This window comes from Podarcis raffonei, chromosome 2 (genome assembly GCF_027172205.1).
Source record: "Podarcis raffonei isolate rPodRaf1 chromosome 2, rPodRaf1.pri, whole genome shotgun sequence".
NCBI classification, from domain to species: domain Eukaryota; kingdom Metazoa; phylum Chordata; class Lepidosauria; order Squamata; family Lacertidae; genus Podarcis; species Podarcis raffonei.
Genome location: NC_070603.1, coordinates 16281854 through 16301862, shown reverse-complemented (window position 1 = coordinate 16301862; position 20009 = coordinate 16281854). Strand labels below are relative to the sequence as shown.

General features: G+C 47.0%; 1 protein-coding gene across 3 annotated transcripts; it reads right to left on the bottom strand.

The window, feature by feature from the left end:
- Window positions 1-1566: 1566 nt before the first annotated feature.
- On the bottom strand, window positions 1567-15184 carry SMARCD1 (SWI/SNF related, matrix associated, actin dependent regulator of chromatin, subfamily d, member 1). 3 transcript variants are annotated; one of them, XM_053375083.1, is made up of 13 exons: window positions 15002-15184; window positions 13634-13821; window positions 12642-12684; window positions 12431-12553; window positions 11462-11584; window positions 10527-10643; window positions 9801-9902; window positions 8247-8408; window positions 8057-8154; window positions 6864-6999; window positions 4351-4473; window positions 4039-4140; window positions 1567-3299 (listed from the first exon to the last, which is right to left on the bottom strand). In XM_053375083.1, the coding sequence occupies exons 1-13, from the start codon at window positions 15167-15169 to the stop codon at window positions 3246-3248; spliced, it is 1539 nt and encodes a 512-aa protein (XP_053231058.1). In that variant the 5' UTR covers window positions 15170-15184; the 3' UTR covers window positions 1567-3245. The 3 variants fall into 3 exon arrangements, with proteins under 3 accessions (XP_053231058.1, XP_053231060.1, XP_053231059.1); XM_053375085.1 differs by lacking the exon at window positions 15002-15184 and adding an exon at window positions 14726-14860; XM_053375084.1 differs by lacking the exon at window positions 15002-15184 and adding an exon at window positions 14564-14596.
- Between the last annotated feature and the right edge of the window lie 4825 nt (window positions 15185-20009).

Genomic DNA, 20009 nt, shown 5'->3' with positions numbered 1-20009 from the left:
CTGTTAAGACTTTCTAGGCAACACACTGATGTCTTGTTTCAACCACTGCCAGGTTTGTATTTCTCTTCCTTCAGGCTTTGGCATGGCACGACTTGCTCATTCCACCCAATTCCTCCTCCTCCCTGTGAAGAATCTAGGCTGGGCCTTCACATGCAACAGGAGATGGAAGAATGAACTATACCGCTTCAGGCTATATAAGTAGGGGCCAACATTTTTTTAATGCTCTGATGCTTCAGAGAGTGTTTCCTATATCCAGAAAAAATAGCATGCCACAAAACATCTGAATTCCGCTTTGTGCTTGAGGTACTCATTTTCTTTCTGCAGGATCCTTTTTTTTAAACACAGGGAACATCCCAAAATGAAATTTCCTCACTTAGGAAAGCCTAAACTAGTAAAGGCCACTGTACACCTGCTTCCATTACTTATGCACAGCTGCTACAAGACATAGGCTTACTTTTAAGAACATAGAAGTACAGTATCTAACTTAATTATAAAGATGTAATGATTTTAACAGACTATGTCTGCTCGTTGATACAGCACAAACTACTTTCCCCTCCCTTCAAACATCTCTATTGTAGTTTTAATGTTTTACTTGCTGCATTGTATTTTTGATGAAATGTTGTCTAACACCCAGTAAAAGGCAGGGTCGAATGCTATGTTATAAATAACTCACAATAAATAAAATGGCAACAAAAATGTGATGTTTTCAGATGTGTGGCGGTCCAATCATATGCATTCTTCTAGGTTCATAGTGCTTGAAATCAACCTCTGCATCCCAAAATGGCAGGCCTTTAATTTTGGTTGGATATGTTGATCTAGAGACCTTTCTCAATCAGAAAGAAGTATTTTTGTTGCCATCTTGAGGAATTACTACAAAATGACTGATCTGGTTGGTGAACTTTTATCTTCCCACTTACCCTCATCTGAATCTTGCCTTCTGTCCGTTGCTTTCTTTCGTCAAGCTTTAGCTTACTCAATAAAAAGCAGCGGACATTAATGGTGCAATACATAATATCGTTATTCTGAAATTGCATGAGATCATCCGACCCAGCCTGTACATAATGGAAAGGTTCTCATGAGATTTAACTTGAAATGGTTAAGTGGTTTGAGAAAAGACGTAAGCGCTGCACAACTAAGCGCAAACAAATTGCCTGGCTCCAATTCTCACCAGCCACAGAAGTGAATGGCCAGGGAGAATGGGAATTGTAGTCCCAAAATGACTGAAGGTTCCCTATTCCTCTCCCAAGGCTGCTTTCTCCATGTGTGTGTACGTAACACACACACACACACACACACACACACACACACACCCAGTGTTTTTATGAAAGCTGAAGCATGCACTCAGCAGCCTGAAGGTTTTTCCTACGTTGCCAGGCAATTTTTCTTCTCCAAGGCAACCAATAAAAAGGAGGGTTTACCTCGTTCGAGCCGTTAAGTGTTCCAAACAACCACAGCAAACACTTTAGGATTTTTTTCTGAAACGGGGAGGAAAACGGAAATGCAACCTCTCTGCCTGGCATACAAAAAAAGTCGGCAGTGCAGCACAAAAAAGGATGCAGAGCACCATCATTTAGAGGCAGTTTTTATTAGAAGAAGGTGACATCTAAAAGGATACAGTACAAAAAAAGAAAAAAGATTTGGTCCACGGGGAGGGAGAAGGGAGAGAAGAAAGAGAGAGCCACAAAACACAAAAGCATAATAGGGAGCAGTTAAAAGCAGCTACACTTTGCCGAGCCAGTCAGTCTCTGAGCTTCCTTCATCTATACTTGCCCTGAGAGCCTGCGGCAGCTACGTTAAGGCACCGGGGTTCTAATCCCTGGTACCACAAAGCGGGGTTTGGTGGTGGACGGGGAGGTAGGTAAAAAGGGCGAGGTGGTCTTTCATATGGCAAAGACGAGACAAGAAGGATAGAGCCTGTCACTCTCTGAACGTGGACGCATACACAAGGGAATAATAGGGCCACCCGGACTCCTGAATTCAAAGCGGCCCCTGGCCTCATTCCAGGAGGTGGATGAGGAAGAGGGGCTTGTCAGTAACTTGATTTTTATTTTGCAGCTAGTGTCATAAGAGTACAAGCAGCCGGGACCTGTCCAGCTGCATTATAGTCCCAAAAACCAGTCTGCAGAAAGATGCAGCTCCATTCCCCCCCCCAAAAAAAAAACCTACAGCAGGTGCCTGGGACCAACCTTCCAGCCCCAAACAACCACATGACAGAAGCGAGTGGCTGCTTTTGCCAGATTTGGCAGAAATTCCTCCCAGGTCAAGAACACCTGCCTGCCATCTCTCCCTGCTCCGTCAGTTCCGCACCCTGTTAATTCGCTCCAGAAACCTGCTCTGTGCCAAATTAGGTGAGGAAGGCATTAGGAAAGCAACCGTAACTGGGAAGGTGCCCTTCCGCCAAGTTCTGTGGATCTAGAGAGTTGCGGGGTGGGGTGGGGGGAAGAAGCAGTGTTTAGGAATTCAGATGGAGGTAGGGGCGAGATGGAGATGCCCCTCCTCCCCCGCTTGGGGGGGGGGCGCAATGATTTGGGAAGACCACTGTGGAACAGGCCTAGGCCCAAGACTGTATCTGGGCATCTCCGCCAGCTATCCCATTCGAAAGCAAAAAGCAAAACACCAACATGAAGTTAAGACAGATACATGTGTTGTGACCCTGCAGACTCCTTGCCAACTTTGCTGCGTCGCAGCTCCCAGGGAAAAAGCCAGAGGGAGCTCCGGCTGTTTCAGAATAGATGAATTTGCACAACATCCCTCAGCCCCTGAAAGGCATATGGAATTTGCTGCAGTGACACCCTCCTGCTCCTCTCCTCTCGCCCTACAAGAAGCTGAACAGGCCCAGGCCTGTACCCATCTGCTCAGGTACAAAGCTGATGTGCAGACACAGCTTTGGGGGTGGAATTGGGGGGGGGGGAGTTCCTAGGGACTGGCAAGGAGGTCCTGAGCTTGCAAGGCTCTGAACTGAAGCTGTTCCAAGTGTGGAAGAGCTTCAGGTAGAGCCAGGACAGGAGAGCCCTGGGGCTCCAAAGGCAACAATCGAGGAAGGAGGCCAAACTGAAATACAAGACCTTTGGCCTGACACCATCCCCTCCTCCCCCCAAGGGAGGGGACCGGAGCAGCGGAAAGAGATGTCGGAAGAGGAACGGTAGGTTCTGTGCTGAAGTGGGAATTGTATAGGCCTGAGCAGTGAATCCCTGCAGTGTTTGGTTAGCCGTTAAGACCTGCTGGCTTGGGAGAGGCAGGCCTGCCTATGTGTTGCGGATTCCCAGGGCCTGCTCCAGCTCCTGCCGTCTCTGCTGAACCTGTGAGAGAAGCCGAAACCAGAGTTTTAGCACACATGCAGAAAGAGCGGGTGTTGTCCAGTTTCTGATGTTTCCAAACAGGAGGAGCTAGCAGCAGATGCCACACCAGCGACATTTTATAGCAGGGATGGGGGACCAAATGTCATTTGGCGACGACTCTCAGCAGACCTGCCCTTGCAGCCCACCAGCTGGGGCTGATGGGAATTGTAGTCCAAACCATCTGTAGGTCACCATGTTGGCTACCCCTGCTATAGTCCTAGCTCAAGAGGTACTTCTTCTTTCTTTAACTTATTAAATTTACATACCACCCTTCACCCAAGGACCACAGGGTTGTTTACAGTGCTCTTCCCTTCACAAAAATGTGAACTCTTAAGTTCTTTTGTGTGCCATGCCCGCACCTCCAATTTTTAAATCTCACGATTTGAAATGTGAAACATCTTTTTTGAGCGTTTTGGTGATTATTCCATACACAGACTGGGTTAGGCTCTGAACTGCACAGGACAAAATATAAACCTGAAGGAGTATGGAAAATTATCCTTTATTCATTTGCTGTGTGTTGCTCTTAAATATGATTGGCTCCAAGTTAAATATGCCCATGGCTGGCAGGGCCTTGAAAGGCCAAGAGCCTCTGGGGTGCCTGGGCAACCAGGACTAAAGTATCGTGCCCAAACTGAGGAGGTGACTCTCCATGACATGGGAGACTGTCCAGCAAGGGATCACAGAGGATGAGCCTGTTTACCTTAGAGTAGAAGTATCTGCACACGGCCTCCTGAGCCCATGGCTGGAAGTAAAACTCAGCTCGGCGCTCCTCTTCTGGGTTCCCGACAACATCAGTCATAGCCTGGAAGGAGCATAGGGAGAGGGAGAGGGAGACTCCATTTAATGCATCCATTCATGCATGAGCTAAGCCGGAAGCCCTCCCCTGAATGGCCCAACAAGGATTCTAAATTTTAACCCCCTAGGCTAGCCTTTCAACTGGAAATGCAGTGTGGCCGGCCCAAACAAAGCCAGGTGGTGATCTGTGCTTGAATTCTCCTTCGAGGCTTCTCACCTTCAGGTCCCGGCACTGGGACTGCAGCCAGTCGTTGATGAAGCCCTGGGGGTCTCTGGCAAAGCTCAGCATGAATTCCCGCTGGGTCTTCAGCTGGTTGATTGTTTCTATGGTCTCGTGGATCTGAGATGGGAGAAAACGACGCACGGAAACGTTGGCAAAAGGGATGCAACAGCACCGTGCTGAAATGCCACCTGCTATCAGAACGCACATGAAGTAAGGTCTGCAGTTTCCAATTTATCCTGGGGCACATTTTCACTCCTCATTGTTTTTTTAACGCAGAACATATTCAGAAGCAAGAACACACATTATATCTCTCTTCTTGGACACTGTCCGAGTCCTCTACTCTGCTGTGGTAAGTTTTTCCTCTTCCTTCCTGTAAATTTGTGCCATTTTATCCGTGCACTCATTTGGTTTGTTGCGTGGTTTTAGAATAAGGCAACTGTAATCCCAACTCAGGGTCCCCCTTCTCTCTCAATTCAGCAAATGGGATCAAATTTATGAAGGGCTTCATACGGATCTAGTAGCAGCTGTATTAATTAAGCGAATAAAAAAAAATTCCCAGCCATCAATTCCAAGCAGAGAAAGCTTAAATCTGTATGAAAAACTCCAGAACGTCAAAAGGCAGAACTGAAATGGCATCAGGACTGGGATCCCAAGGAGGGAGTAAGTCCCGTTAAAAACTCAGTGGGGCTTATTCTGAATAAATATGTTTGCAAGTATGCAGTAGGCTGGGATATTTTATAGCTGACCCAATTGTGTCAAGGCTCTCTCCACATGCACCATCCCTACAAGTCCCACCCCCTGTCCTGGTTAAAAGTGGTAGATCCTTCAGCAGTTGCCCCAGAGCCTGAATCCTACCAGCCAGGAATCTGTTTTGTTTCATCCTTTAATGACAGTGACTGGGCAGCTGTCCCAGAGGCTCTGAAAGGCTGACTGCAGGCCAGGAAGCTGGGAAAACCCAGGTTAGACTCCAAGGCTGCTACAGATGACCTGAGAGATCATGGAAAACAATATCTCCCAGACAGCAGTTGCCCTCAAACCCTTTTTGCAAGATGCTGAGCTGCTGAATGGCCATATGCTCATCAAGAAGCTGTCCGTTTGCAAGACAAAACAGGTAGTTTTGTCACTGAGATACCACACACCTGCATAAGAGTAGGTGGCATGTATTTTTGTAGGGATACAGTGAAAATACACAAGGGAAGGGGGCCTGGCTCAGAGTATTCTGTGCTCCCTTTTGGTCAGAAAAGACCATTTGGGGAGTCACGTGAGCCAGTGCAATGTGCAGCTCACATCTACAGGCCTTAGAGCAGGGATAGGGAGGAAGAAGAGTTTGCACTTGATATCCCACATTTCACTCCCCTTTGTTAGTCTCAAAGCGGCTAACATTCTCCTTTCCCTTCCTCCCCCACAACAGTCTGTGAGTTGAGTGAGGCTGAGAGACTTCACAGAAGTGTGACTAGCCCAAGGTCTCCCAGCAGCTGCATGTGGACGAGCGGGGAAGCGAACCCGGTTCACCAGATTACGAGTCCACCGCTCTTAACCACTACGCAACACTGGCTCTCACGCTGGGGAACTTTTATGGGTCCATAGGCCACAATTCTCTCTGGAGGCTGCATTAGCCAATGGTGGCGGGGACCAAAAAACAAACAGTGGGTGCAGTCAAAATGGGCCTGGTCAAATCATACTCTCTCATTCACACAGACGCTCGTTCTTCCCCCACCAGCAATCATTTTGGCAGTTTTCAGGCCAAGCTGCCAGAACGGTGCCTGTGTTCTTTGAGGCGCTTGCAGCTGGAGAAGCCTTCTCGCCACAAAAATTACACACAGCAATTAAGCTTAAAAACAGCCTTTCAATAGAAGACTGTTTTCAAGCCTTGTTGTGGTGCAGAGGGACATGTGTGTGCACCTGCAGGGTTAGAGCTCCCCCCCCTGCCCAAACTATAACCTCCCCCCAAAATAATCCCTACACTGCAATTGGAAAAAGCCTACTAGCTCCCTTAGGAGGCTGTTCTCATGCCTAAAATCTGCAGGAGGGTGGCGGCTGGGGTCCCACACACCACACTGGGTCTACCACCCCTACCCTACATAACCAAAGTATTCAGAAATACACAAAGCCCTAAACTTATACAGGGGTTACACTGCAGGGGTCACACCTAAAGCCAAAACGGCACTGGGTGCAATGGTCGGTGGAAATCCGCCCCCTTTCTAAATTTTTTGGTTTTGTTTGCCAAGCGCGTAAGGCGTAAGCTGAATGCGCACAACTTAAATCTGGGCTTACTCTAAAGGCAATGGGGAGAAGCTGTCTGTTCGAACCTCAATGCTGCAATCCAATGCATGACATCAACATACAGTCATGGAAGAAACCAGAACTGCCAACAGCTGGTGCCTTCTCAAAATCACCAAGCATTATAAAGTATTTTTCTTCTTTTTGCCCCATTTCCCCACCCCAACAGAGTTGCGTAATGCTTGCGTAATGCTTGCAAAAGCCACTTTTCAGAGACTCGCTCCCACCTTGTTATCCAGTGCAGCTATCTCCTGCTGACTGGCTGTGGAGAGCAGGAAAGAATTCATTTGGGTTTTCAAAGTGTCATCCACTTCCACATCAATGTCATAGCAAGCAGTTTTCTTCTGATCATTTGGATCGACGCTGGAGAAGCAAGACGAGAGAGAGAAGAGTGTGGGTTCAGCAGAACTCTCCCAAATCACCGACAGACATAACTGGGGAAATGAATCATCAAGCTGGGATGGACAATCAGTAGCCTTGTTCAGGAACTGTCGAACTACAACTCCCATCAACCCCAGCCTGCATGGCCAGGGATGATGGGAGCTGTAGTTCAGTAACCTCACTGCAGGAAGTTACAGGGAACCAGGCAGAGGGCCTTCATGCTAGTGGCCCCAGCCCTGTGGAATGCCCTCCCATCAGTTGTCAAGGAGTTAAAGAACTACACCACTTTTAGAAGACATCTGAAGGCAGCCCTGTATAGGGAAGATTCGCAGTGATAGATGTTTTATTATGCTTTTATATTTGTTGTAAGCCGCTCAGAGTGCTTGGGGCAACCCAGTCAGATGGGTGGGGGCGGGACACACAACAACAATTTTATTATTTATACCCGCCCACCTGGCTGAGTTGGCCCAGCCACTCTGGGCAGCTTCCAACCCCTTTAAAACATATAAAACATCAAACATTAATAATAACAATCTGACCCAACACAAAAAAGTCACAATAACTTTAAACAACTTATATCAAATAAAGCAACATTTCACAATCCATTAGCATATAATAGCAAACAGTAAAATTAAATATCAGGAAATAATAATTTAATAATAATAACAACCACCATCTGAAGGCCCACAGCTTACGTCACCCCTACATTAACCACCTTAGGCAGAGAACATTTTTAGGTAGCATTTCTCTGCTTCCAAAAATCCAGTCTGCCCAGAGCTTCCAATTTTCCGTAGATTGATTTCTGCTTCTACTCTAAAGCATGAATGTTTCGGAAATGTGAAAATGATATGTACCTTGAAACAGACCCCCTCAGTACAACTTGAAGCAAGAATCACTACTGAAAGTAGAAAGTTTGTTCCAGCGTGGTCGGTTTTTGGTCATTGCAAATGTTTTCGCTTATGTCATGCCACCCCCCCCCACGACACTCCTGCGGCCTTCCTGGCTAAGATTCCCATGCTAAGCCTCCCTTGCGCCTTACCTGATGACATGGTTGATGATGATCGGTTCTGGAGGCATAAGCAAAGCATGCAACCGCTGAGGGATCTCTGAGAACTTCATTCGCTGAGATTCAAATATCTGCAGGTCGAAAGGGAAGGCCAAGCAGCTCAGAAGGGCCCAGCTCTTACGATACCCCAGAAAGAGCTGCTGCCTGGCCTCATAGCTTTTACCTGCTGGAGGTACTTGTCACAAATGACGTACTCCCGTTCGTGAGGGTCCTGTAGCTTGTGAGTCTTGATGTATTGCCACAGGGCCTGGATAATCACTGGGCGGGTCTGGGTGTGGATGCCCAAGAGGCGAGCCAAACGTGGGTCCAGTTTGAACTGAGGAGGCTGCAAAGGAGAAGCAAAGTCTCAAAAGGGCAAGAACACAACTCTCTTATTTGCCTTGCCTAAAAACCGTAAAAAAACCAACAACCACCCCTCAACTTCTGAGGGGGAGAAAAAAAATTCCCTCTGACCATTTTGGCGGGGTGGTGGAGAGAAAACATTCATTATTTTAATCATCACTTTTACTACACAAACTCACGTCAGGAAAGAGAATTGAAGCAATTTTGTGATAAAAAAGTGTCCGTGGGAACACGGACAGGTCCAAAAGACGGTCTAGTTGCAATTTTACCACAGTAGCTGATATCCCTCATATTTCCAGAGGGGCAGCTGTGCTAGTCAGTCGTAGCAAATAACAACAACAACAACAAAGCCTAAGAAAACTGTGGCAACCTTATAGACTCACAAAATTATAACAGAAGCTTTCATGGCCCAGAAGCCAATTCATCAGAAGGATGGGATGCTATCTTATTTATTCAACAACATTTATATACCCCTTGGCTGTAGTAAAGCCTCTGAGCAGTTTAGAAGTTATCAGGTACATCTATACACATGGGTAGCTAGAGGTGAAGTCAGAGGAAAATGAAACACAAGAAATACCTGATTCTGATAATTGCATTAAAGATCAAATGTAGAAATCATTACAGTGACTGTTGACAGAGCAGTTGTTGGCTGATAAACACAAACGTTCTTAGTGGGGATGAAGAGCTGAAAATAATGCCAATGTATTTCACATCTAGCAACCAATGCACCCCTTTGGTTTCAGATTGTACATGGGTCTAGGAAGCTTGGTTTAGTCAGAACCCAGTATACACATCTGGAGTTACCATTAAATACATTACGTCTGGTAAATGAGCCACCATAGCTGCTCAACTAGGGCCAGGGCCTTTTCAGTACTGGCCCCGACTTGGCAGAACGCCCTGTCACAAGAGACTAGGGCCCTGTGGGACTTGACATCTTTCCGCAGGGCCTGCAAGACAGAGCTGTTCTGCCTGTCTTTTGGTTTGGACTCAGTCTGACCCTTATGTTTCCCTCCCCTTATGGTTTTGATCTATGGGCTACTTTTAAAACGAGGCTGCATTTTAAATTGCATTTTAACCTGTATTTTAAATTGCCCCTCCCATTATGTTTTTACTGTAATTTTACTGGTGTTAGCTGCCCTGAGCCCAGCTCTGGCCGGGGTATAAATAAAATTTATTATTATTATTATTAGAGAGCTGTGAGAATTTGGGTCCCGGGCTTTTTAGATTTGTCTGCTCATATGCTATATAAAACCAAAGGGATGTCTAGGTTGCCATTGGTGAACTTTTTCTCAGCTCCCCTCCCCTACTACCTGGCATCTCCTCTCCCCTCAGGCCCCACCTCAGCTGGCCCTGTCATGAAGGAGCTTTAGCCTACCTGGTAATCCAGCATCAAGAGGACAGTACAACGCACATTCACATCACCAGGTCTTTTCACCTGGAAACCGTCAGTTTCCTGGGTGGTAGCAGTCCTATGCCACTAAAAGGTGGGGAGAGAGGGGAAAAACAGGACAGGTGAGGTGGCAGGGAAAGAAAGAGACAGGCATTCAGCGACAAAGTGAAATGCCAATGCATAAACAGCAGTATGCTGTTACTGTGGCTTCCATATTCCTTACATGCCATAATCGGGTTGAGAACATATATTGGTTTAGGAAGCGATTGGGGTTAAACGATACAACAAACACATACAAGTTAAAGGTAAAGGACGCCTGGATGGTTAAGTCCAGTCAAAGGCGACTATGGGGTGCGGTGCTCATCTCACTTTCAGGATGAGGGAGCTGGTGTTTGTCTACAGACAGCTTTCCAGGTCATCTGGCCAGCATGACTAAACCGCTTCTGGCACAATGAGACACTGTGATGGAAACCAGAACTCATGGAAAAGCTGTTTACCTTCCCACCACAGCGGTGCCTATTTATCTACTTGCACTGGCGTGCTTTCGAACTGCTAGGTTGGCAGGAGCTGAGACAGAGCAACGGGAGCTCACCCTGTCGCGGGGATTCGAACTGCCGATCTTCCGATCAGCAAGCCCAAGAGGCTCGGTGGTTTAGACCACAGCGCCACCTGTGTCCTGAAACACGCCCCCCCCCATGAGAAGCATCTTACCTCCACCAGGTGATTATCAGGGCCATAGAGGTCCTTGTCCAGCTCAATCACCAGAGACTTAAAGAAGGATGAGAACTTCCTCTTCTGTTTGGTAGCATCATACTTTGAGAGAGCAGACTGATGAAAGGAGAGGAGGGAAAAGGGAGAATGAGACCAGCAGATCCCGGATCACAGCAACCAATTACACAGAGCAGTCAAGCCTGAGAAACTAACAGGAACGGTGAATCATCTCTCAAGTAAAGATATGAAAGGTTGCTATCTGTGACCTGTCAAATGCCTTCCATAGAGCCAAAAGCAATGTCCTCTCTAGTACTGTATTGCATCCACCCCTCCTCAACGTAGCATCCTTTATCTAAGGTCTTCTTTGGGGCTTATTGAAGTGTTGTCACTTGCAAGGGTTAGGCTTATGTCAGCTTCATGCCCCCCCCCCCAAATCTGGAAGTTCTCTTAAGTTTTTAAAGCTGTGAAATTGACACACCTGACTATCGAAAAGATAGACCTTAAGAACTGTAAGATTAAGGCAGATTATGAATGTGGCCTGAATGAAATCTCAGGTGCCAATTACGAGATCTCCACTGTTGAACCAAATAGTATACAATCTGAATCTGTTCAACCAATCTGTTTTGCTGCTTGCAATCAGCAGAAGCACTCGATGTTCGTTCCTGAATACAAACCAAAGAATTATCTCACAGTGCAGCTATGTAAAGTATGAGAAATTGTGTGATTCCAGGCTGGAGATGAGTCACACGCCACTTCTTGCAAACCCCGCATTTTGGTTGTGACATAACACTTATTTCAAGCATCGGCAGAAGCCAACTTTCAGGACTGGCTACAGGCAAGGTTTAGCGGCTCTCCACCTTGTCTAGTTTAAAGAACATCAGGCATTAGGAACTCAGCAATGATACATTTGCAAACTCTCTGCAGCCTTCACTCACATCTTCTAGCAGACGTCCTTCCACTCGGAGCTCCCAGGAGGCCACGGTGCCTTCTCCATCCTCTGCATCAGACTTGGCTGGGTTGAAGGTGTTAGAGATAAAGATGCGCAGCTTCCGCTTTTGCTAAAAAGGAGCAGCACCCAGTGCGCATTAGTTGTGAAAGTGAGAACCGATAACCACAATATTTAACACTTCCTCAACCCAAGGAACCAAATGGACACCCAAAAACGAAAAGGGGTCTGCACAGCTGCTAATGCTCATCTCTGTATCTGAGATAGCTGCAGAATGAGCGAGGAAGCAGCAGCTAACTTAAAATGTGCCATCAGGGACCAGTGTGATTTCTTCCGTATCAGTCAGCACCTGCAGAAGAAGTCAGGTCTCAGTTCATAATCTTTGATTAAGGTACTACAGGAAGGAGAAGCGACTAACCACGGCCTTCTTCCATTTGCTTTGCAGGGTCTCTTGGCTTAATTCATTTCAGCACTTGAAGTGTAGACGGGACTTTGGTTTGAAAGCAACTCTAACCATCTTAGCAGGTGTGGTTTGCGATAGACAGGAAGTGAATACAGTGGTACCTCGGTTTTTGAACGTAATCCGTTCCAGAAGACCGTTACGAGTTCCGAAACGTTCAAAAATCGAGGCACAAAGGGTGGTCTGCAAATTTTATGGAGGGAAAAAAAAAACCCTCAGTGGAAGCTGTCTGACTTCTGAGGCACGTTTGAAAATGGAAGCCTTTACGTCTGGGTTTTCGGCGTTCGAAAACAGAAATGTTTGACTTCTGAGATGTTTGAAAACCGAGGTACCACTGTACATTTCTAATCACAAATGCACACTTGAGCATTCCTATTTAGAGAAGCCCGGAGCCTTTAACTGTGCCCCAGACAGCAATATAATTGCTATGTCTGTACTGGGCATGTTGACTTTATTTTCTATTGCTGTAGGAAAGATCGGCGACTCTTCTCTTGTTACCTTAATGGGCCGCTTCAAGGCCTCCTGGATATCCAACCGCTTCCTCATGATGGTCTGGTCCAGCTTCCTCTCAAATGCCAACAAATCCATGTACGCCTGAGACTCTGGCACTAGCTCCCGGATCTAGAACAGAACACAAGCATTATCAGTCAGGACTGGCCTGGCTCCCTGAAACCGTGACAGACCTCAAAGCGCTTGAAGCCTCACTCACCCGCTGAGGTAGAATCTTATCCGCCATCTTCTTTTTCTTGGCACTATGTAAAAACAAAATTGTTAGGGTGGTAAGTCCGAACTCCTGGCTAAGCAGTACCTTGTAGATTGGATATGTTACTGAATCATATCTACTATTTGATCCATTTTAAATAAAAATAAAAATGCAAACAAAATACATAAAGGATACTTCCTACTATGATAGAGCTTTGTTAGGCGCCAAGGAAATAAAAGTCATCTGGGGTTTTTTTAATAATGAAAAATTCTAAAAGGTCAATGGATAAAGTAACTTACCGTTTATGTTAAAATTTGTAAAGATTTTTCGGTGAAAAATCAGGTGTTTTTTAAAAAGAAACTTTCTAAATGAAGCTGAACGCCAGTGTCTAGGAATCACAGCACGATCCTAGGCATATTTACTCAGAAGTAAGTTCCATTGAGTTCAGAGGGACATGCTCCTTAGTAAGTATGCACACGGCTGCAATCTGCAGTGGGGATCTTAATATAGGTAAAATTATTTCACATCTGCAACCTAAAGAAGCTTATCATATTGAGAGCACCAGTATATGCAAGTATCAGAGGACACCACTTGGCTTTTTCGCTCTGGGTTCTTCCGAACCTCAAGACAGTGCACCTGATCTGCACAAACCACAATGCACCCACACAGTATCCCATGCTAATATCTGACTTATGTGGGAATCACAGATTGAGGATACAGGAAAGGAATGTTGAGTGCAGGAAGCTCTCATAAATACATGGCTGTCAATGAGTCTGCAGTTACATCTCCTTTCCTCCTAGTTATATCAATAGTGATTTCAGAGTTTAAATTGTCTTCCTGGGGCTTCTCCTCTCCCTCTGTTTTTCAAGTAAACCATTTTTGGAACTTAAAATAACAGCCAACATCACCCCAAAGATGCTGAAGTTTTTTAGCTTAAAGAGCATGGCATTTATGTTCTTCATGGCCACGAGGCTTGTGAAAGAAGAGGGTTCTCTTACTTGTGGTTACGGTTCTGAACGGACTGTTGCTGAACTTGCTGGATCTGCTGAGGGGCTGGCCTTTTGCGAGACTGGTCCATTCCCGACTGAGCCATCCCCGGTCGGACTGAAGGGCTCCCGCCATACCCTGGAGGTCCCATGGCAGGTCCCTGAGGGTTCATGCGGCTGCCAGGCAGCATGCCAGGGCGCTGGGAAAATAAAGAACACAGAGGAACATGAGTTCGGAAAGAGCCTCAGGACATCACCGCTTCCCTTCAGCGAAACACCCCAAGGCATTTCTCTTCAGTTCCATCAAAGGTATTTCTTAATCTCATCTGTCACGGTTGGTCCCAACAGAATCAAGTGGTACAGCTTTTCTTGGATTGTGCCATTTCAGCCTGCAGCTGGAGACTTGCAAGTTTCGCTATGCCTCCAACATCTGAATTATTTTGTGTGCAGTACATCTAGCACTTTACATAGAAGAATCCAGACATTTCCCTATTATTGCATTAAGCTTAAATGTGTGTGTAGACATGGGGCGGGGGTAGGTTTCTCTCCTGGCCAGAGAAGCAGTCAAACAAGCAACCCTTACCTGCCCCCTGAAATGGTACAATCCAAGCAAAGCTTTCTCGCTTGTACCTGCTGCTCCTTGCACAAACCGGCCTTTAGCCTCGCTTTCTCTGGAACACCCCACCTCCCCCTTTGGAATTTTTCATTTATTCATTTGAAAAAAACCAAAACCAAACACCTTTACATCGGCTAGCCGGATTTCTGTCGGCTTTAAATCTCTCTATGCTTTCAAAACAGGTGCACTTCTAATTCTCCGTTTCCTTATGCATCACTTTTATGCAATAAAAAAACCGCAAAATGCAAAACCTTATAAATAAAGCAAATGAAAATACCATAATCCAATCTCCCCAAGAAGATTCCCTTAAATGCATTTCCACGTACCGGCTGCAAATCCCCCATTTAAGGCCAGAGAACCCGGATCTTCCTCCCCTCCCCTAAATACCACCCCTTTCCCCTCCCCCTCGGCCCTAAACGCTTGATGCTTAAACCCGCACCCCCCCCCCCGTTTCCCTCCTCCTTTCCTCCCGGCCCTTGAAGCCTCACCCCCATATTCTCCCCCCGCTTTTATTTTTCCTTTCTCCTTTGGGTCCAATAAATCTTATGCCCCGGATCCTCCCCTCTTCCAGCAGCTCTTTTCCCGTTCGCTCCTCTCCTCCATCTTCCCAGAGAAAGCCTCTCCCAGCCCCGCCCACCGCCAAGCCCCGCCCACTGCAGCGTCGCCGCCTCCTCCCTCCCTCCCTCGCCTCTCGCGGACGCCTCGGCGCCCCGCCCCAGGCCCCGCCCCCTTCGCCTTCCCCTCAGCCGGGCCGGGCCGGGTACCGGGTATGCAGCGCCGGGCAGAGGAGAGCGGTACATTCCTTGCCCCGGGGCCGGGCCCATCCGCACAGGAGGCCCGGCAGCCCCTGGGCCCAGCGCTCCCGCCCCGGGGCCGGCCCCGCCGCCGCCGCCGCTCGGAGCCACCGCCTGGAAGCCCGCCCGCGCCGCCATCTTCCCTCCCTCAGCAGTACAAAGCGGCGGGGCGCAGGGAGGGGAGGGAGGGAAGGAGGCGGATGTGGGGTTAGGGTGGTTTTACTCGGGCTCGCTACCACAGAGGCGCCGCCCGCCGGAGGCAGAGCGTCACCGGATTGGCCATAGAGCCCGCAGCCGGCCAGAGGGGCGGAGCTTGTCGGAGTCTGTCGGGTTCCCCCTGCCGTACGGAGGGCTGCGCCGTCAGCCGCCCGAGGCTGGAACTTTTAACCGCTCTGCGGGGAGACGCGCCCGCGGAAGGGCCGTGGCGCAGTGGCAGAGCGCCTGCCTCGCAAGCCGAAGGTGCGGGGTTCTAGATTCTGGAGCGGCAAGGTTGGGATCCCCGTCTAAAATCTTGGGTTAGGCACTGCCAGTCTGTTTGTAGCTGAATGTGTAGCTTCCAATATTTCTCCAATGCCCATTCACATCACAAAGAGCTCATAACCCACCTACTCTCAGCAGCCTAGAAGCATCATAGCCATACACTGGAGAGACCAGGGACCAATGGTATCAAATAGCATGGGAAACATTTGCCTTATCAGAAAAACTAACCAATAAACTGAAACTGGCATGGGGACAAATAGAAGGAGAAGCCTTCACCCCGGTATAGTTCCCCTTTATCACATACATAGCCCAACAAGACAACGACAAGAATCGGCTGACAGCATACGAATCGATCTGGTCCAAAAACGCACACGTATCCCACTCACACACAAAAACAAATCTCACAATAGCCAGCCAAAGACAACCAACCTCACCCTAGGCCACCCCCAACCTCTCTCACCACCAAGGAAATTGTTCCTTTTTGTTTTCCTGTGTAGTTAATGTTTATGTTTGCGAACTGCCGAGATCTACGAGTATAGGGCGGTATACAATATTAAATAAATAAATAATCAATTAAAAAATGGTGTGGCCTGAGCAATTTTTTAGTCTGAAAGTGTGGCCCAGAGAAAAATGTTTGAGAACTACTGGTGTAGATATTACAGGGAGAAATGGACCCCAGGGGTCTGACTGGCAGAAGACTACTTCCTAGGACTGTGGTTTAGACATGGGCAGACTAATGCTGGAATGATAGTGTGTGGGCCACCAGCCACTTTGTCTCTCACTGTCTGTGGCACAACTTCTTTCTTTCTGACAGATTTGCCACGTCCCAGCAGCCGAGAGACAAACACCTCTCGCAATAACTATACGGTAGTTTCTATTACGAGTCATGGGGCTGTGGAGAGTGTATGGCTTTTGCTTTAATTTTGATACTCAGTGCTTTATAGATTGTCATTGTTTCACTGATTGCTAATTATTCTATATGATTTATGCTGCATTTCTGATCTTCCATTATGCTCTGTCACATTATTATTATTTATTGTCTGTAAGCTGCTTAGGGATTCAATTTGAATGAAAAGCATCATAGAAATATAATTCATCCACCCATCCATCAATATGTCGACACTTGGAAATTGTCCCTTGTTCAAGCTCCGCTCGCCCTGTTGCTCAAACTTTGCTTCCTGCCTTGCCCTAGTACCCTGTCTCTTGGGTTGCATTTCGCTTCAGTGTTTCTTAACCCCCTGCCTTTTCCTGAATTAGTTTGTACTAACTTTGGTTAGTATCGTTGGTCATGGGTTGGGACAAAGTTACTGTTCTGGACCATACGCTTGCATCTTTGTAGTAAGAAGCAGCTATAGAATAGAAGGGCTCACTGGTTGTGAGAAATCCTCTGTAGCCCTGGAGCAGAAGAATTTAGGGCTGGTTAATTTGTTGTTGCTTGTGTGTGCATTTGGTGGCTAACGGTTTCCTGTGAAACCTTTGGCATAATGAGGTTGAGGGGTGCAGAATTGAAATAATCACATATTCTTCTCTCCTTTTCTGCTGTTCCCCATTTATCTCCCTCTTCCTCCGTTGACCACTGTGCATCTGAATCCTATCACTGGGGGGATTGGAAGCTAATACTATTCTAGAAATGTAGTTTTTGTGCTGATTTCCAGTTGGTTAGTCGTTAAGGCAGGAGCCTGGCTTTTCATACATTGTAAAGTACAGTGATACCTCAGGTTAAGTACTTAATTCATTCCGGAGGTCCGTACTTAACCTGAAACTGTTCTTAACCTGAAGCACCACTTTAGCTAATAGGGCCCCCTACTGCTGCCGTGCCACCAGAGCACGATTTCTGTTCTCATCCTGAAGCAAAGTTCTTAACCCGAGGTAATATTTCTGGGTTAGCGGAGTCTGTAACCTGAAGCGTATGTAACCCGAGGTACCACTGTACTACATAGACCAGGGTGGCCTTCCAGATGTAGCTGACCTCCTATAAGTCCGAGGCAGTATAGTTAATGGTTAGGGATGGTGGGGGTTGCAGTTCAGCAACATCTGGGAAGGCCACAGGTTCTCCAGCCCTGCTTTAGCAGTTTGGCTGCTACTTCTGCATGGGTGCTTCTTATGCCACACTGATAATGTAGGCAAACAGAGAGCAAACGCAAAGGGCATATTGGGCTGGTAACTGCCTACAGCAGTGCCATTTGCTCCCAGCTTTGAAAAATACACACTGTTAACTCTGCAGATGTGTGATGGTAGAGAACAAACCTCCAGTATTCCTGGAGACCAAGAGTATGCCTTGTCAAAGAGCTTTAAAAAACAAAACAGCAAGCCAGCAACAACTTCCTTATATATAAAAAGGTAAAGGGTAAAGGTACCCCTGACCATTAGGTCCAGTCATGGACGACTCTGGGGTTGCAGCGCTCATCTCGCTCTAGGCCGAGGGAGCCGGCGTACAGCTTCTGGGTCATGTGGCCAGCATGGCTAAGGCACTTCTGGAGAACCAGAGCAGCGCATGGAAACGCCGTTTACCTTCCCGCCGAAGCAGTACCTATTTATCTACTTGCACTTGACGTGCTTTTGAACTGCTAGGTGGGCAGGAGCTGGGACCGAACAACGGGAGCTCACCCTGTTGCGGGGATTCGAACCGCCAACCTTCGGATCGGCAAGTCCTAGGCTCTGTGGTTTAACCCACAGCGCCACCGGCGTCCCAATATAGAAAGCCATTTGTTGTGCAATAATGTGCATTGGTTGCTGGTCAGGCATACTCACCCATGATGAGACAGTAGTTTGTGGCACAGTAATTTAGATGGCAAAAGCCTTCCCGAATCATAGCAGTTGGAAAGGATATCCAGAGGCAAATAATGAGTTTTCACACACTCGTCAGCTCACAGATGAAACTCATACAATTCCGGTCACTGAGCACTTCCAGACTGCTGCTATTTTGAGGGGAGATTCAGTCAGATACAGTGGTACCTTGAGTTAAGTACCGTATTTTTTGCTCTTTAAGACTCACTTTTTCCCTCCTAAAAAGTAAGGGGAAATGTGTGTGCGTCTTATGGAGCGAATGCAGGCTGCACAGCTATCCCAGAAGCCAGAACAGCAAGAAGAATCACTGCTTTCGCTGCACAGCGATCCCTCTTGCTGTTCTGGCTTCTGGGATTCAGAATATTTTTTGTTGTTGTTTTCCTCCTCCAGAAACTAGGTGCGTCTTATGGTCTGGTGCGTCTTATAGAGCGAAAAATATGGTACTTAATTTGTTCCTGAGGTCCGTTCTTAACCTGAAACTGTTCTTAACCTGAAGCACCACTTTAGCTAATGGGGCCTCCCGCTGCTGCTGCGCGATTTCTGTTCTCATCCTGAAGCAAAGTTCTAAACCCAAGGTACTATTTCTGGGTTAGTGGAGCCTGTAGCCTGAAGCGTATGTAACCTGAAGCGTATGTAACCTGAAGCGTATGTAACCTGAGGTACCACTGTATTTAAAATGATCCAGATGCTAATTCATAATAAAACAGAAATGCAGGACCTAAGGTGCAATAGAACACAGGGCTCCTTTACCTTTATTCCTTGAGCAGAGGAGAGGATTTTGCCAATAGTAACTTGTTGTACCACTGTACCACCAAATTCAGGTTCCACAATTAAAGGCGATTTGGTGCTTTTGGGCAACAAACTCACTTCTCCAAATTGGACGTTTTGCAGCAAGGAAAGCGATGAAGAAAACGTACAGGAAGGTGTGGGATGGCAGTGACTTGATGTAGCATCACGCAACCTCCTTGCAAACACATCTGAACAAATGCTCAGTAAAAAACAACAGCTGGCATGGTCTAACCCTGCAAACTGACTGCCAACGAATTGGGGCGAATGCTCAATAAACAGGTCATCTGGAATTGACCCCCCCTCTGTATTTTGCGAAGCACTGAGCTGAGAGCAGTTCACGTCGGATTGCCAGGTGTTTGATAATTTCCCTGTTTTTGCAATCGAGACAAACAGCAGAAACAGGAGGATTTTCAAGTCCCTGATGATGGACCTATCATCAATCATTATATCCACAGGTCAACTTCAGCCTTATTCATCTCCTGCTTTAATTATCCCTGTGTACTGCTGCAGCCAGAATTAGTCATCTCCATGATGCATTAACATAAGAAGGACAATTAATTCCCAGCACCACATGTCTCCCTTAAATGGAGATTCAGAGGACAAAGTAAAGTCATTAATGACACCAGATAATGCAGAAGGCGAGAGCCACTGCCAGGCAGTCTCTAGCTGTTCTTTAGGAAACGGTGTGTTACACAATCAACATATAAAATATGTAAGGAAGGCACATTTGGCTCATCACTTAACACAGTCTGGGTAGAATACAAGAGTCTCCATCCTTTCAAGAGATATGTGGCAATGCTAGAGGCTTCTGTTTGGGGGCTTTCTAGACAACGAACACCGCTGCCCGCCAAATGCATTAACTGTACTCCTGTTTGTAACTTTAAAACAAATATCAAAGAGCTGCACAGCCTTCAAAAGAAAG

Coding starts and splice junctions, on each gene's coding strand:
- SMARCD1 (XM_053375083.1), bottom strand. CDS start 15,169: ATGGCGGCGCGGGCGGGCTTCCAGGCGGTGGCTCCGAGCGGCGGCGGC. Junction 12,554..12,641: donor ATAAGATTCTACCTCAGCGG/GTGAGTGAGGCT, acceptor GTTCTGTTCTAG/ATCCGGGAGCTAGTGCCAGA. Junction 8,155..8,246: donor GTGACAAGTACCTCCAGCAG/GTAAAAGCTATG, acceptor TTCGACCTGCAG/ATATTTGAATCTCAGCGAAT.